The following is a 17053-nucleotide window of genomic DNA, read 5'->3' on the forward strand; positions in this document are numbered from 1 at the left end:
CTTCACAAATCCGGGTGTTGTTTTTTCTCTAGCCTTTTTTTTCTTTTTACAACCAGGAAGACCGCACGAGAGAGAGAGAGAGAGAGAGAGAGAGAGAGAGAGAGAGAGAGAGAGAGAGAGAGAAGGGCAACAAGCTTATGAACAAATCTAAGCAATCGATTCGTCACACTCAGCCCTCAATCAAGACCAACCACCGAGGCATTGAAGGCGAGGGTCAGGGTGCAATATTTATTCTCCTTTACCTTTCGTCTTACTTATCCTGGAACCGAGTAAGTAAGTAAGGCCGCGAAGATAGATGATATTTGTACAGGGCGTCTTAGTATGTTTATTTATATCATCTATTTGCACGTATAAACTCTGGATACACACTCTTATACATACTTATACATACAGCCCTAACATTTATTATTGCATACATACTTATACATGCATTCACACATACTATTTATTTTGTTTATTTTGTTTATTTCCATCATTTATTTTCTCGTACAAACTCCACACACACACACACACACACACACACACAAACACACATCCTAACGCACTTATATATTATCCTTGCGTACATGGATATACACACGCACATGATACGCGTACACAGAATAACCGATACGCACATGACAGAGGAAGGGAAACGCACACATGTAAACCTTTAGCTATCTACACGCACATTCCCTAAGACAAAAAAAAAGTAATAATAATAAGCGGTACGTACACAAATGCACACACCCACACACACGTACACGATAGTTTGACGTACACGTGTAAGTATTTTTTTAGTCGTGACGGAATCGTGACGGTGTTGTGGTGGAGCTGTGACGATGTGGTAACGATTGTCGGATGGGGGGGGGCGGGGGGGGGAAGGGGAAGAAGAATGAAAGAAAGAAGGAAGGAGGAAAGGAAGAAGGAACGGAAGAAAAAAGGAGGAAGAATGGAAGAAGGAACGGAAGAAAAAGAGGAAAGGATGAAAAAAGAAGGGAAGAGAGAAAGGAGGAGAGGAAGAAAAAGAGGAAAGGATGAAATATGCAGGAAAGAAAGAGGAATAGATACAGATAGGATGAAAGAAAGGGGAAAGGAGGATAGAGAGAAGAAAAGAAAGGGGAAAGAAGGAAGAAAAACGAATGGGGATAACCAGGAGGAAAGAAGGAAAGAGGAAAAGAGGAGGAGAGAAAAGAGGAGAGAAAGAGAGAAGTGAGGGAAGAAAAAGAAGACGAAGGAAGAATCAAAAGAGGAAAATTAAGGAACGACAAGAAGGAAAACACTGAAGAAGGAGGATAATATATTCTTGAAGGCGCAGGAAGAAGAAGAAGAAGAATTGGCTGGAGGAGGAGGAGGAGGATCAGTAGGAGGTCTTTAGGGGCGATAGGACTGTCCCTGCTGCGCCTTCTGCTGCCGGGCGAACTCGATCTGGGCGATGGCGTGGGCGGGGAGCGGCGGCGGCGTGGGCAGCAGCGGGGACTCGACGCGGTACCCGTTCTCGTCCGCCACGAAGGAGAAGACAGCAGGTGTGCCGTCGGGGAAGGTGAAGCTGCAGGAGGAGGAGGAGGAGGAGGAGGAGGGGGAGGAGGAGGAGGTTATGAAGGTTAAGAGTGGAAGTGAGATGAATTGGTACAAGCACTCTCTCTGTCTTACCAAACACACACACACACACACACACACACACACGCACACACACACACAAGGACATAAGGCCGGGTAACCCACATTCTAAATACATATCTCTCGCCTCAATATTTTTACTTTTCCTTTCTTCTTTTTCTTTTTTTTTCTTTCGCTTTGTTTTTGCTCGGTGCGTCCCGTGAAGCGTATCCCCACCTGCGCCTCGTAACCTTTAATTAGGAGGAACAAGGTAACTCAACTGCTGAATGAACGCCCTATTGTTTTCCTACCTCCTGTTCCCTCCACCCCCGCCATTCCTTTCCTATCTTCCTTCTCTTATTCCTGAACTCTATCCTTTCATTGTCTATTCTCCTTTACTCCATCCTTCCTTCTTTTCTTTCTTTCGTTCTTTTCTTTTTTTTCTTTCCTTCCTTCTTTTCTTCTCTCTCTCCTTTCCTCTCTCCTTCTTTACCTCTCTCCCTCTCATTGTCTATTCTCCTTTACTCCATCCTTCCTTCTTTTCTTTCTTCCGTTCTTTTTCTTTCATTTCCTCCCTTCTTTTCTTCTCTTTCTCTCTTCCTCTCTTTATACCCTTCACTCCTCCTTTTCCTTAATCATTCCTCATCTCCCTTCTTTTCTTTTCTTTTTCCTTCCCCCTTTTCTTTCTCTTCCTTCTGTTTTTCTCTTTTTCCTTTCCTCCCTCCCTTCCCTTACTCCTTACTTCTCTCCCTTATTTTCTTTTTCCTTCCCCCCTTTCCTTCTCTTTCTTCTGTTTTTTTTTCTCTCTTTTTCCTTCCCTCCCTCCCTTCCCTTACCCCTTACTTCTCTCCCTTATTTTCTTTTTCCTTTCTTCCCTCCAACCTTCCCTCTCTTCTCTCCCTTTCCGTTTCATCCCTGCTTCCTTCTCTCCCTCATGTTCTTTACTCCTTTCCTCCCTTCTTCCCTCTCTCCCTCCTTTCATCCACTCCTAAGCTACATATTTCACCTTAATTAAAAAGAAAAAAAAGAAAAACGAAGCAGAAGAAAATATGCGATCAGCCAACACGTAGACTCGACTTGTTTTCTTTCATCTAATTTCTTCATCTTACTTTTTTTTTTTTTAATTCATACCCCCCTTACTCAATACTAACTCACCTTCACGTACAGGTATGCCACAGAAGGACTAGTCAATTACCACGTTCCCATAATAACTTCAACTTCATAACGTAACTGTTCTTTCATTTAGCCTTGAAGTGTTCCTCTTTTTTACCGCCTTTTCCCGCCTCCTTATTGAACCACATACAGGAAGACTCAAGGCTTTCCATTACCCGGGTATGTAGACTGAGGCGCCCCGGCAAAGCACCTTGTATCGGACCGGGGTAGGCCAGGTAAGTGGGGTAGGTAAGGGGAGAGTAGGCAAGGAAAGGGTAAGTAAGGGAAGTGTAGGTAAGAGGGGAACAAGTAAGGGGAGGGCACGTTAGGTAAGGGGAAGGTAGGTAATGAGATAACAGTTAAGTGAAAATCAGGTAAGTTTTAGGATTACAGGTAATGGGAGAAGGTGGAGGGGGAGGAGAACCAAGAGAGAGAGAGGGGAAGAGGGTGGAGTAAGTAGCAATAGGAGAAGTAAGAGAAGAGAGAAATAGAAGGAGAGAGGGAAGGAGAGAAGGAGAGGGAGAAGAAAAATAAAAATAGGAAAAAGCAAAAGAAAAGGGAGGTAACAATGGGAAAGAGAGGGAGAAGAAGAGAGAAGAGAGAGAGAGAAGCAAGAGAGAGAGGGAGAGGATGGAGAGAAAGATAAATGGGAGAAAGAATAGCGATGGAAGGCAATAATGAAAGAAGAAGGTGAAGAGAGATGAGGAAGGAAAAGATGTGTGTGTGGAAGAAGATGGGTGAAAGGGGGGAGAAGGTGGAAAATGGTGGAGACAAAAAAAGGATGGAAGAGAAATCAAAGAAGAAAAACTGAGAAGACAAGGTGGGAAAGAGGGAAGAAGGGGAAGAAGGGGAAGAAAGAGAAGGAAAGAAGGGGAAAAAGGGGAAGAAAGAGAAGGAAAAGAAGGGAGGTCAAAGAAGGGAAGGTGAAAGGAAGAAAATGTGGGTGTGAGAGAAGGTGGAGGAAGGTGGAGGGATGGAAGAATGGAAGGAAAAGTGGGTCTGAGGAAAGGCGGAGGAGGTGGAGAGAGGATGAGGAAAGAGAGGAAATGGAGAATGGAGGAACGGAGAGAGAGAGGGAAAGTGAAGCATGCGTAAGAAGAGAGAGAGAGAGAGAGAGAGAGAGAGAGAGAGAGAGAGAGAGAAGCATCGTGAGAGAAGTAGAGATGCGTGACGGGGGTGAGGGAGGGGCGATGAGAGGGGAAAGAGGAGGGGGTAGGGGGTGAGGGTATGAATGAAGTGACCTACCCTCCCTACAACTACACCTGCATGCACTCCTCTACACCCACCCAAACCTGTTAAGATGATCCCAAACCCACACCTTCTCATCTACACCTAAACTACACTAACCTAACCACCCATTTTTGCCCGCCTGAGCTTACTTTACACCCAGCCACAACTACACATACACTCAAACCAAACTCATTCAGGTTTTGTTTTGTTTTTACGTTTCGGCCTATGGCGCCGGTGGGCGGTAGTGGGGCCTGATGGCTGACCCCAGCCCGCTATGGCGAAGGCAAGTGTTTATAGTGGCGTCATATTGCTTGCCCCATGCTGCCCCCCGGAGCTCATCTTTGATTATCTCTATTTAGAGAGACGATCTGACTCCTGGTTGATAGGCGGTTTTCAGGACAGCTTGTGGGTAGGCCACTTGGCGGTGGCTGAAAAATCCCAGCTTGTGGCCACGTACGGGACGCGAACTCGCGTCCTCCTGGACGTGGCGCCGACACGCTAACCACTCAGCCACCGCCTTCCCCCAAGCTAGGTAAAGTACACTAAAAGCATACCTGCCCTCCTCCTCTCTTTCCTCATCCTCTCTCGACCTTCTCCGCCTTTCCTCAGCCTCACTTTTCCTTCCTTTCTTCCATCGTCTCTCACACCCACACTTTTCTTCCTTTCACATTTCCTTCTGTGATCTCCCTTCTTTTTTCCCTCCACCCCTTTCCCTCTTTCCTCATTCCCATCTTCTCTTCCTTTCACCTCCCTTCTTCTCCCCCTCCATCTTTCTTTCATCTTCCCCTCTTTTCTCTCTTCCCGACCTTCCTCCACACACACACAGCTACACCTTAAGAGATATACTCAAACCAGTCTCGTTCAGGTACACCCAAACTTCACCTGTCTCAATTTTCCTTACACCTGACACCTGAAGATACACACTCAAACCAGTTTCATTCAAGTACACTAATATATACTTGTCTAAACTTACCTCACACTCATCCACGCCTGGAGAGAATAAACACCAACTCGGCACAAGCACCTCTCTAACCAAACCTTACCTGTACAGCTCCACACACAATCACGCCAAATCACAGGTATACACGACAGGTACTCAAAACTTACCTATACCTACACTTTCCTAATTAGCACCAAACCACGACTAGACAAACACACCTGAAACTATACTTGTAAAATTGAACACACACACAAGTAGACAAAGAAATAAATAAAAAAACAAGAACTAAAACGAAAACTGAAAATAAATAAATAAAATGAAAAAAATATTGGGTAACTAATTAACTTACTAACTAACTAACTATATAAATAAACAGATAAATGAATAAAGAAAGAAAGAAACAAACTAAGAAATAAAAACAGTACTCCAAGACCCAGCCATTGCAACACTAACTCAACACTACACATGCAACACACCAACACCCACACACACACAGACACAAAGACACACAACAAAGGGCTCCAATACTCACGACCAGCCGCCCTGGGACACCACGGCGCCCTCGGGTCCCTGCGGGTAGCCCTGTTCATACCGCGAGATGCCGTTGCCAGTCTCGAAGTTGAAGCTGTAGGAGCCGTCCGCGTGGGGGCCGTCCCGCTCGTCCACCAGGATGGGAATTATGGGGCCGGTTGGGCGGTAGTCTGGGGTCACGCCCGGCCTGAGCCCCGAGCCAGTAGGTCCGGTGGGTCTGAATGGCCTAGGGGGTCTCGGGGGTCTGAAGGAGCTGACGATGCCTCCAGGGGCGCTTCCAGGGAGCGGATCACTGGGGGGTCTCGGGGGTCTGAAGGAGCTGACAATGCCTCCAGGGGCGCTTCCAGGGAACGGATCGCTGGGGATTTGTGGTCTGAAGGAGCTGACGATGCCTCCAGGGGCGCTGCCGGGCCCGGGGCGGAAGGGGCCGAGTTGCTGGGGCCGCTGGGGTCTGTAGGAGCTGACGAATCCCCCGGGTGCGCTGCCTGGGGAAGGGATATGGGGCCGCGCCAGGCACCCCGCGGCGAGGACCAGGAGGAGGGAGAAGACCTGGGGAGGAGAAGAAAGACGTGACAATAGAGGAGGAAGGGAAGGAGGAGGAGTAAGGAAGCAGAAGGAGGAGTAGGAAGTAAAAGAGGAAACCAGAAAGAGCAAAGGAGGTTGGGAGGAATAACCGGAGGAGGAGGAGGAGGAGGAGGAAGGGTGTAAAAGTTATATTTCCACTTTTAAACAAAAGGGAAAGTATATGATGTAAGTAAGACGAGGGGAGGAGGAGGAGGAGGAGAAGACGAAAAAGGAAAAAGGAGAAGGAGAAGGAGAGAGGGAAAAAAAGAAGTGGAGGAGAAAAGGTGAAGGAGAAAAATATGAACACAACACGCAGAAAGTAAAAGTGAGTAAGTGATAATGAGAGAGAGAGAGAGAGAGAGAGAAAACAGAGACAGAGAGAGAGAAAACAGAGACAGAGAGAGAGATCCTTCCTTACTTAAACGATTATATTCTCCCAAAACCTGAACGGCGAGAGAAAAATATTAAGTAAGAACGTAAATGAAAAAAAAAACAAGGAGACACAGAGACTGATAGAGTGCGTAAGAGTGAGAGTAAGAGTGCAAGTAAGAGAGGGCGAGAGAGAGAGAGTGAGAGGGGTCCCTGCTTACCCTGATGGCCATGTTTCCTAAGAGAGTGGTGAGCGGCGCCCCACGTGTCTCTTTATATAGCTGAACACACTCACTCCACCCTCGCAGTCCCAAGGTGAAGGCAGGTGGGTAGGCGGGTAGGCAGGCAGGAGGGGTGTAGGGGAGGCAGGTGAGGGAGGGATGGAGGGAAGGTGGTGTCTGTCTGTCTATCCCTGCACTCACACACACACACACACACACACACACACACACACACGCACAAAAAAAAGGAGGTAGGTTGAGGGGATACAAGTAGAATATAACACTACCACACAACACTACCACTACTACGCTAACTACTACCACTACTCTAACAGATAAAAAGGTAGGTGGGGGTGAGATAACCAATACGAAACACTAACTTAACACTAACACACACTGCTACTACTACTACTACTACTACCACTTTTTTTTTACGGGCCTCCATCTATTAGAGTTGCGTTGTGAGCGGTATATTTTCTCATATCCTTTCACAAAGCAATTCATTGGCCCCCCCCCGCCAATGACTGTAATGACAACCATCTTTATTTAATATTACAAACTTTACTTAACATTTTATTTTTAAGCTAACAGAGCTTGTGGTTGATACGACTATCAACCACCGTCGCCTCAAAGTCCAGGTCAGCAATGCGGGTGGTTTTGGGTGCAGGTGACCTGGTTCCTCTCAGGCAGACCAAGGCTGACCTCAGGAGGGAGAAGGACAGCCTGCATCTCATCCAGGCTCCCAACCACTCCATACACTAACCTTTACCACTTCTCTACCCCCCCCTTCCCCTCTCTCCCTCCCCTCCCTCCTTTTCCTACTTCATAATGCAACACCTCCTGAACGCCACTTGCATACTCACTCACAGGGACGGCACATACCAGACTCCATATCCAGGAAGAACATGAGAAGTGGATAGGGAGGATATGTTTATTGATAGAGATAGATGGATAGATACACACATAAACACCTCCCCCACTCCCTTCCATCCCTCCCTTCCTTCCCTCTCCCACGTACGCTGCTCTAGTTTCACCCCATCTCTCTTTTTAGCTAAGTTTCCCATCCTTTTCTTTCTTCCCATTCACATATTTCCATACTTTTTTATTTTTTACAGTAGTCAGTTCAAGGGCATAAAAAAAGGATGTAAATATGAAGGAAAAAAAAAAGCCCGCTACTCTGTTTATCTTTTTATTTTTATTTTATATTTAAGTTCATTGTCTCATTCTTCTTTGCATCTTCGGTATCCTATCTTAAGTCTCAGCATCCCACTCATCTCCTGTCTTGTTTCGCATTCATCTCCCTCTCTCCAGCCTCTCATCTCTCCTATTTCTCACTCATCTCCTCTCTTATTCTCCATTTCATCTCCTCTATCTCCCACTCATATCTCCTCAGGCTCTCAGTGTTCCTATTTTCTACTCATCTCCTCTCTTCCTCTCCACTTATTACTCATCTCCTCTCATCTCCATTCATATCTCCTCACAGCTACATATTATACTCCCCCTCTCATCTCCTCTCCTATCTCCCACTCCTCTCCTCTCCTCATATACTCTCCTACTCCTCTCCTCTCCTCAAGCTCTCCTTCTCATCTCCTCTCCTATCTCCCACTTCTCTCCTCCCAGCCTCATCTCCTCTTACTCTCCTTTTCTCAGCATAACCTCCCCGCTTCTCTCCGTCTCCTCCACAGCTTCCTTCTCCCCCTCCCCCCCATATCCCTTCTTTATCCGCACCCCAAGGCCTTGCAACACCCTACCTCCCCTTCCCCCCATCTCTGTTTCGGCCTCCTCCCCCCTCCCTCCCCACTCACCCCATCCCATCTTGGTTTTCCCACAGATTTCCCCCCCATCTAATTCCTCTCACATCCTCCTTCCCCTCCCCCTTCCCCTTAATTTTCCATCTCCTCTTTATCATCTTTTTTTTCCCCTTCTTAGCAGTTTTCCTCCTTTGTTTTTCTCTCTCTCTCTCTCTCTCTCTCTCTCTCTCTCTCTCTCTCTCTCTCTCTCTCTCTCTCTTCCATATCTTACGTTCTACTAGTTCCCTCTTCTTCCTCCCCTTCCTCCTCCTCCCCATTCTCTTTCTTTCAAGACCTTACACTTACAGACATCTCCTTCCCTTCCCATCTCTCTCCCTTCCCCTTTTCCTTACCCCAGCAGTCCTCTTTTTCTTCTTCTTCTTCCTCCTCCTCCTCCTCTTCTTTCTTTCCCCTCATCTCCCCTACTTCACGCTTTCCTATATAACGACTACTCACTTTTATTTCCTTCTCTCCTGCCCCTCCTCGTATCAATGTATATAACTCTTCTCTCAAAGTTTCTGTAAAAGCTCCACTCTGGACGATTCTGGGCATATTCCTCCTACACATCTTTCCTTCCTTGTCTCTCCCTATCCCCTTTCCCCCTTCTACCCTTGCATTCTTATCTCCCTCCTCTGCACCACCTTCCTCTCTGTCCAGTATAGTCGTCGGGATTTTAGCCTTTGCAACGGCTCCCAACTTCGGCTGTTTCTTCTTGTTTTCCTATTACTGTTTCTGCTTTCCTGACCCGTTCGTTACATCAAGTGCTTCAGTCTGTTTCGTGGGTCACTGAGGAATCTGATGAACTTTTTAAATCGCTATTGTGGGCATTCATGATATAAGGTTTTCTGTTGCCTGCTCTCCTTGATTTCCATGTTTCCCGTCTCTCCTTCTTCCTTATCTGTTTCCCTCTCCCCTTCTCCTTCCCTCTATCTCCAACCTTTTCCCTCTCCCCTTCTCCTCCCTTATATCTCCTACCTTTTCCATCCCCCTTCCTCTCTTCCCTTCCCCTCTTCTCCTTCTTCCCCTCCCCTCTACATTCTCCCTCTTCCCTTCCTCTCCCCCTTCTTCCCTGTTCTCCTCTTATCCTTTCCCCTCTCTTCTACTTTTCTCCCCACTACCTCTTCTCTCTCCCCTTCTTTTTCTCATCCTTCCCTCCCTTCTAGACATTTTCCTTCTCCCCTTCCTCCCTGGTCTCCTCTTCCTTTCTTCCCCTCCTCTTTCCCCCTCCCCTTCCTCCCTGGTCTCCCCTTCTTTTCTTCCATTCCCCTTTCCTCCTCCCCTTCCTCCCTGGTCTCCCCTTCCTTTCTTCCCCTCCCCTTTCCTCCTCCCCTTCCTCCCTGATCTCCCCTTCCTTTCTTCCCCTCCCCTTTCCTCCTCCCCTTCTTCCCTGGTCTCCCTTTCCTTTCTTCCCCTCCCTTTTCCTCCTTCCCTTCTTCCCTGGTCTCCCCTTCCTATCCCTCCCCCCCCCGTCCTCCCCACAAAAGGAGAGCCCCAGAAAATCCTGCACCTAATCACAGACTGACTGACTTCGGTGAGTGGCGACAAAAAAATAAAAAGAAGAAAAAGAATGATAGGATAAATATTATATACTAAGAGAAATATTTGGACGCACGAAGAGAGATATATTATTGTAGCACTTTTTACTTTTTTCTATGTGTGTGTGTGTGTGTGTGTGTGTGTGTGTGTGTGTGTGTTTATCTACGTCGCGGTTTAATATATGATACGAGGCGGTGTGTTGTATGTCTGTATGTGTGTTTGTCTGTCTGTCTGTTTGGCGCCGTTCCGTTGATATAAGTTTGATATCATAATTATGTAAGCAAGAGAGAGAGAGAGAGAGAGAGAGAGAGAGAGAGAGAGAGAGAGAGAGAGAGAGAGAGAAGAGAAGAGAAGAGAAGAGAAGAGAAGAGAAGAAAAAGAAAGAAAAAGAAGTAAAAAATGAAAAAAGAAAAAAGGAAGGAAAGAAAAGACGAAAGAAAGAAAAAAAAGAAAGATAAAAGACAGGAATAACGAAAAGAAAAGAATGAAACAAAGGAAAGAACTAAATAAAGTGAAAACAATAAAAATAAACAGAAAATAAATAAATAAAAGGAAAGAGAGAAAAAAGTGATGGGTATTTCATGTTTTACAATATCGAAAAAACTGTACCGTGAAATGACTGGCTTGGAACAGACAGGGAGGCGAGGACAGGTAACAGGTGAGTCGTGACCAGGTGTAACGTATGGGCGGGAGGAGAGTACCGGGAGGAATAATATAGACGCCATGACCGGGGAGAGGAGCTACACGAAGGAATAATAGACGACATGAATGGGAAAACAATGGATGTATAAGAGAAATAAACAGAAGAAAAGGTGATGACGTAAACGCGATGAAAAGGAAAGAAGGAAACAATAGACGACACAACAGGGAAGAGGAGTGCATGGAGGAATTATAGACGACATGAATGGGGAAACAATGGAAGTATAAGATAAATAAACAGAAGAAAAGGTGATGATATAAGAGGGAAGAGAAGGAAAGGAAAAGAATAGACGATATGAATAGGAAGAAGAATACACACAGATATTATAAATGACATGAATAGGAAGAAAATGGAAGTACGCAGTAGTTTTATGGATGTATAAGAGAAATAAACAGGAGAAAAGGCGATGTTATATTTGAGGGAGGAGAAGGAAAGAGAGAAGTACAAAGAGGAATAGGATACAGACGAAATAGAAGAGAAAGAAAAACATGCATAGGAGATAAAGAGATGATGAGACAAACGAGAAACAGATGATGGAAAAATAATAATAGATGTGAAGGAGAAAAATGAGTGAAATGAAAAGAGAGAAACAAGAAGAAGACGTGAAAAAGAGAAACACAAGAATAAGAGATGAACTTTACTTACATGGGAGAAAACATATAAATAGAAAGAATTTAGCATATGAGGAGAGAGGATTGAGAGAAAGAAGAGAAGAGAAGAGAAGAGAAAAAGAAAGAAAAGAAGGAAAAAGGCGAAAGAAAGAAAAAAGAAAGAAAAAGTATGAAAAAAAGGAAGAAAAAAACAAAAAGAATGAAACAAAGGAATGAACTAAAGAAAGAAAAAGAGAACGATAAAAAGAAATAGAAAAGAAAGAAATGAAACCAAGGAAGGAAGGAAAAAAAAAAGGAAAGGAGAAGGAAGACACGTGAGAATAAAACAGAGAAATTAAGAAGAATAACGAATGAGTGACATGACAAAAATTAACATACAATAGAAGAAAAGAATGGATGTAAAAGAAAACAACCATGAAAGAAATGTATGATATGGAAACAAATGAATGAATGGAACTAGAAGACAATAATAACAATAATAATAAATAAATAATAATGAAAATAGAAAATAACAAGAGAAAGACAGAATATAAAGAGAAGCAACAATCGGATGAAACCATAAGAGAAATATTAAGCAAAAAATAATAATAATGAAAACAAGAGAGAGAGAGAGAGTAGTACCATTATGACCACGATGTTAAAATTAAGTAAGACATCAGTGACCTAGAAAAGGGCACGACGGAAAAAAAAAAAAAAAAAAAATGTCGAGTCTGAAAGATCTTAAATTTGTGACGTTGAATAAAAGTCACGAAAAAAAAAAAAAAAAGGATTACTGTCTTGTGAGGTAATTAATTGAAGAAGAAGAAGAAGAAGCAGAAGAAGAACAAGAACAACAAGAACAACAAAAAGGAAAAAAAACATGAAAAAAGAAGAAAAAGAAGAAAAAAGAGAAGAGAAGAAAAATTAACAAGAATAACAAGACAAAAATAAAACAAGAGCAAGAACACAAACAAGAAGACAAAAAAAAAGAAGAAAAAAGAAGAAAAAAGTTGACGACGAAAAAAAAGCAGAAAAAAAATTGCATCAAGTGAAAGTAAGAGATTAAGAAATTTTCCCGCTTCCAGTAACGAGCTTAAGGAAATAAATCTCTCGCGGGGGAAGAACATAAAGATAGACAAATAAAAGATAAGAAACGGGGGAGGAAGGAAAAATATTAATCGCGCGAGTATTAAATTAGACAATTAGAAGAGTACAACATTTACAAGCAACTCCTTTCACTCACGTAATGGTTGAATAGATAAAGGAACGAGTGAGAGAATGAAGGAATTAATGAAGGAAGGAAGGAAGGAAGGAAGAAGAGGAACGAGTGAGAGAATGAAGGAATTAATGAAGGAAGGAAGGAAGGAAGGAAGGAAGAAGAGGAACGAGTGAGAGAATGAAGGAATTAATGAAGGAAGGAAGGAAGGAAGGAAGAACATAAGAACATAAGAACATAAGAACGTAAGGAGTCTGCAAGAGGCCGGTTGGCCTATACAAGGCAGCTCCTGTACACTCAACCCCACTTTACCTCACCATCCATGGCTTTATCTAACCTCTTCTTGAATGTATCTATGGTTTTGGCACCCACAACATGGCTCCCAAGCCTGTTCCATTCGTCCACCACTCTATTGGTGAACCAATTCTTGCCTATGTCTTTGTTGAATCTGAATTTGTCTAACTTAAAACCATTGCCACGCGTCCTACCTGGCTCTTTCACTCTCAAAATTTTATTGACATCCCCTTCATTAAATCCCTTCATCCATTTATAAACTTCGATCAAGTCTCCTCGCAACCTTCGCCTTTCTAGAGAGTGTAGATTTAACTGCTTCAGCCTGTCTTCATCAGGCAAGTTTCTCACCCCCTGAATCATCTTTGTCATCCTCCTCTGTACAGATTCCAACATCTTGATATCCATTCTATAATAGGGGGACCAGAACTGAACTGCATAATCGAGATGAGGTCGAACTAGTGCTAAGTAAAGTTTGAGGATGACTTCAGCGCTCCTATTGCTCATGCTCCTTGAGATGAAACCGATTTTTAGCCTGAATGCATTGAGCCCTAGGACGGAGGTCAGCGCTCACTAGGACTCCTAAGTCTCTCTCACGCTCAGACCTGCTTAGAGGAGTGTCATTTAAGGAGTAATTGTGTACGGGGTTATTCCTACCTACACTCAAAATGCTACACTTCCCGACATTGAATTCCATCTGCCACTTCCTCGCCCAAGAAGGATTGAAGGAATGTGGGAATACGGGAAGAAAGAAGGAAAGAATGGAAGAAGGGAAGGAGAAAATACTGAGAGAAAAAATAAGGCAAGAGACTGAATGAAAGAATGAATAAAATAAGGAAGAAGAAAAATGAAAAAAAGGAAATTAGGACTGAACAAAAACTACGAAAAAAAAGGAAAATGAATGAAAGAAAGAAGAAATGAGTGATGATAGAAAAGAATGAAGGGATAAATGAAGGAAAGAAGTAACAAAGGAAGAAAGGAAGGAAGGCATAGATATTTCGATCGATAAACTAAATAAAGAAACAAAGAGATAAATGAAATAAACAAAAATTAATAAATAACAGACATGCGAGACACAGACAGACAGACAGACAAGCAGACAGAGAAGCAATATGAATACTGAACCCAAGAAATACACACACACACACACACACACACACACACACACACACACACACACACACACACACACACACACACACACACACACACACACACACACACACACACACACACACACACACACACACACCCCCCACACACACACACCCCCACCCCCACACACACACACACCCCCACACACACACACTCAATACCCCCCCCCCACACACACACACTCAATATCCCCCTCACACACACACGACCTTCTGCTCCCGGCGTGTATGTAAGCACCATAACTTGGCATCACAGTATGACACCTGGCGCCCTTGTCCCACCTGTTAATTGCTTCCCACTCTCCCTCTCGCCCTCCCACGCATTTCCCGTTTCACCTGAGATCACCTGTCCTGCAACTCCTTACCTGCCTGCCTGATTATAACCTACCTGTTACTTTTACTTTACCTCTTGATTGCCTCCTAATCTCTCCCCCTCCCTCTCTCCCTCCCACGCATTTCCCGTTTCACCTGAGATCACCTGTCCTGCACCCCTTACCTGCCTGCCTGCTTGTACCCTACCTGTTGATTCGCCTGTTATTTTACCTGTTAATTGCCTCCTATTCTCCCACTCTCCCTCTCTCCCTCCCACGCATTCCTGTTTCACCTGAGATCACCTGTCCTGCACCCCTTACCTGCCTGCCTATTTGTAACCTACCTGTTGAATCGCCTGTTATTTTACCTGTTAATTGCCTCCTATTCTCCCACTCTCCCTCTCGCCTTCCCACGCATTCCTGCTTCACCTGAGATCACCTGTCCTGCACCCCTTACCTGCCTGCCTGCTTGTAACCTACCTGTTGAATCGCCTGTTATTTTACCTGTTAATTGCCTCCTATTCTCCCACTTTCCCTCTCGCCTTCCCACGCATTCCTGTTTCACCTGAGATCACCTGTCCTCTACCCCCTTACCTGCTTGTACCCTACCTGTTATTTTACCTGTTAATTGCTTTTCCACTCTCCCTCACTCCCTCTGTTCCACCTGAGATTACTTGTCCTGCCTGCCTGCCTGCTTATAATCTACTTGTTGATTCACCTGTTGCGTTACCTGAAAATTGTCTCCCACTCTCCCTCTGCCTTTGTTACACCTGAGATCACCTGTCCTGCACCCCTTTACCTGCCTGCTTATAATCTACCTGTTGGCTCACCTGTTCCCTTACCCACTGATTGACTTAACTGATATTTCGTATTATTGACTGACTTACCTGTAATTTTCACACCTAGGAAGAAGGAAAGGAGGAGGTACTGAAAGAAAAAAAACTAGGCGGGAGACTGAATGAAAGAATGAATGAAAAAAGGAAGAGAATGAAGGAATCAAGAAAGTAAGGAATAAAGAAAGAAAGGGATGAATGTCTTGATCGATAAACCAATAGATAAAGAAACGGATATACAGGTAGGTAAGTAGAGGTGTTTAATTTCAGGTGTTCAATGGATTTTCTTGTTGTTTTTAAGTTGTTGTTTTTTATCTACCTCTTGATTCATATACCTGTCTTTGTTTCACCCGAGTTTATGATTTTGTTGATTTTTCTTGACTTTTTTTTTAGGCTTGAGAAAGACAGAAAAATATACATAGATGTTTAATGGATTTTGTTGTTGTTTGCGTTTGTTTTTTGTCTACCTGTTGATTGATATACCTGTCTTTGTTTCACCTGAGTTTATGATTTTGTTGATTTTTCTTTACTTTTTTTTTAGGCTTCAGAATAACAGGAAAATATACATAGGTGTTCAATGGATTTTGTTGTTGTTTGTGTTTGTTTTTGTCTACCTGTTGATTGATATACCTGTCTTTGTTTCACCTGAGTTTATGATTTTGTTGATTTTTCTTTATTTTTCTCTTAGGCTTGAGAAAGACAGGAAAATATACATAGATGTTTAATGGATTTTGTTGTTGTTTGTGTTTGTTTTTGTTGATTTTTCTTGACTTTTTTAGGCTTGAGAAACAGAAAAATATACATAGGTGTTTAATTTGTGGGTTTATGCTGTTTGTTTACGTTTTTGTTTTACTTTACATTGTTGATTTATTTACCATTGTTTTTCTTAGCGCCTGAGATCACGTTTTCGCTGTTGATATCAGAGGTGAAGGCAGGTAGGTAAAGGTGCTTTGATTTAATGGGTTCAGTTGTTTGCTTGTTTGCTTGTTTGTTTACGTTCAGGGTGACAGATGGAGAGATGAACAAAAAAAAAGAGATGAACAAAAAACATAAGGAAATAACTACTCGATTTGCTCTTCCTGTTATATATGAGGCAAAGGAAGTGGGCAAAAAACAGAGGAATTTAGATTAGTTTCATTTCAGGGTCACCTTCTCATAATTCATTTTTATTCATTATTTTCATCTTTATTTATTCATTTATTCTATCATTTATTTATTTATCTATTCATTATTTTGTTTGTTTTGTCTTATATATCTTTTTTTATGGTGTGTGTGTGTGTGTGTGTGTGTGTGTGTGTGTGTGTGTCAGGCAGCTCCAAATTCCTCTCAAGTCTCTGATAAACACATTTGAAGCGAAGTTAAGTGAGTGATTTTTTTTCCTCCTGTCTTATCCTGCTCCCCTTTTTGTCATGTTCTTTCTCCTCCTCCTCCTCCTCCTCCTCCTCCTCCTCCTCCTCTTCCTCCTGTTGCTCCACCCACGCCCTCAGCTCTCACATCCTCCCTCACTAAAACATCTTCACAATCACTATAACTAACCTTTAAGTGTCTTCTATAATTACTAACATTTTCCTTGACTTACAATCATATCAAAACTATTTCATCTCATCTTTTTTTTTTTCTCTCTCTCCTCTCAGCCAATCCTCTCCATTGTCTTCTCCTCCCGTGTCTCTTTTCTTCCCTATTCGTTTCTCTTTTTCCTCCCTGATTTCCCTTTATTTTTTCGTTCCTTTTTCTTTCCTCAACTTTTTTTTTCTCTCCTCTCAGTAGTTAGTACACAGCCAATCCTCTCCTTTGTCTTCTCCTCCCTTGTCTCTTTTCTTCCCTATTCGTTTCTCTTTTTCCTCCCTGATTTCCCTTTATTTTTTCGTTCCTTTTTCTTTCCTCTTTTTTTTTCTTTTTTTCTTCTCTCAATAGTTAGTACACAGCCAATCCTCTCCTTTGTCTTCTCCTCCCTTGTCTCTTTTCTTCCCTATTCGTTTCTCTTTTTCCTCCCTGATTTCCCTTTATTTTTTCGTTCATTTTTCCTTCCTCATTTTTGTTGTTCTCT

The 17053-nt window shown here is 43.3% G+C and overlaps 1 protein-coding gene across 1 annotated transcript; it reads right to left on the reverse strand.

Annotated features, from left to right (window-relative positions):
- Positions 1–496: 496 nt before the first annotated feature.
- Positions 497–6728, reverse strand: LOC126995998 (endocuticle structural glycoprotein SgAbd-1-like). Its single transcript, XM_050855970.1, has 3 exons — positions 6586–6728; positions 5433–5980; positions 497–1528 (listed from the first exon to the last, which is right to left on the reverse strand). The coding sequence occupies exons 1-3, from the start codon at positions 6595–6597 to the stop codon at positions 1354–1356; spliced, it is 735 nt and encodes a 244-aa protein (XP_050711927.1). The 5' UTR covers positions 6598–6728; the 3' UTR covers positions 497–1353.
- Between the last annotated feature and the right edge of the window lie 10325 nt (positions 6729–17053).

The sequence above is a fragment of the Eriocheir sinensis genome, chromosome 9, assembly GCF_024679095.1.
Source record: "Eriocheir sinensis breed Jianghai 21 chromosome 9, ASM2467909v1, whole genome shotgun sequence".
NCBI lineage: Eukaryota > Metazoa > Arthropoda > Malacostraca > Decapoda > Varunidae > Eriocheir > Eriocheir sinensis.

Coding starts and splice junctions, on each gene's coding strand:
- LOC126995998 (XM_050855970.1), bottom strand. Junction 1,529..5,432: donor GTGTCCCAGGGCGGCTGGTC/GTGAGTATTGGA, acceptor CTCCTCCTGCAG/CTTCACCTTCCCCGACGGCA.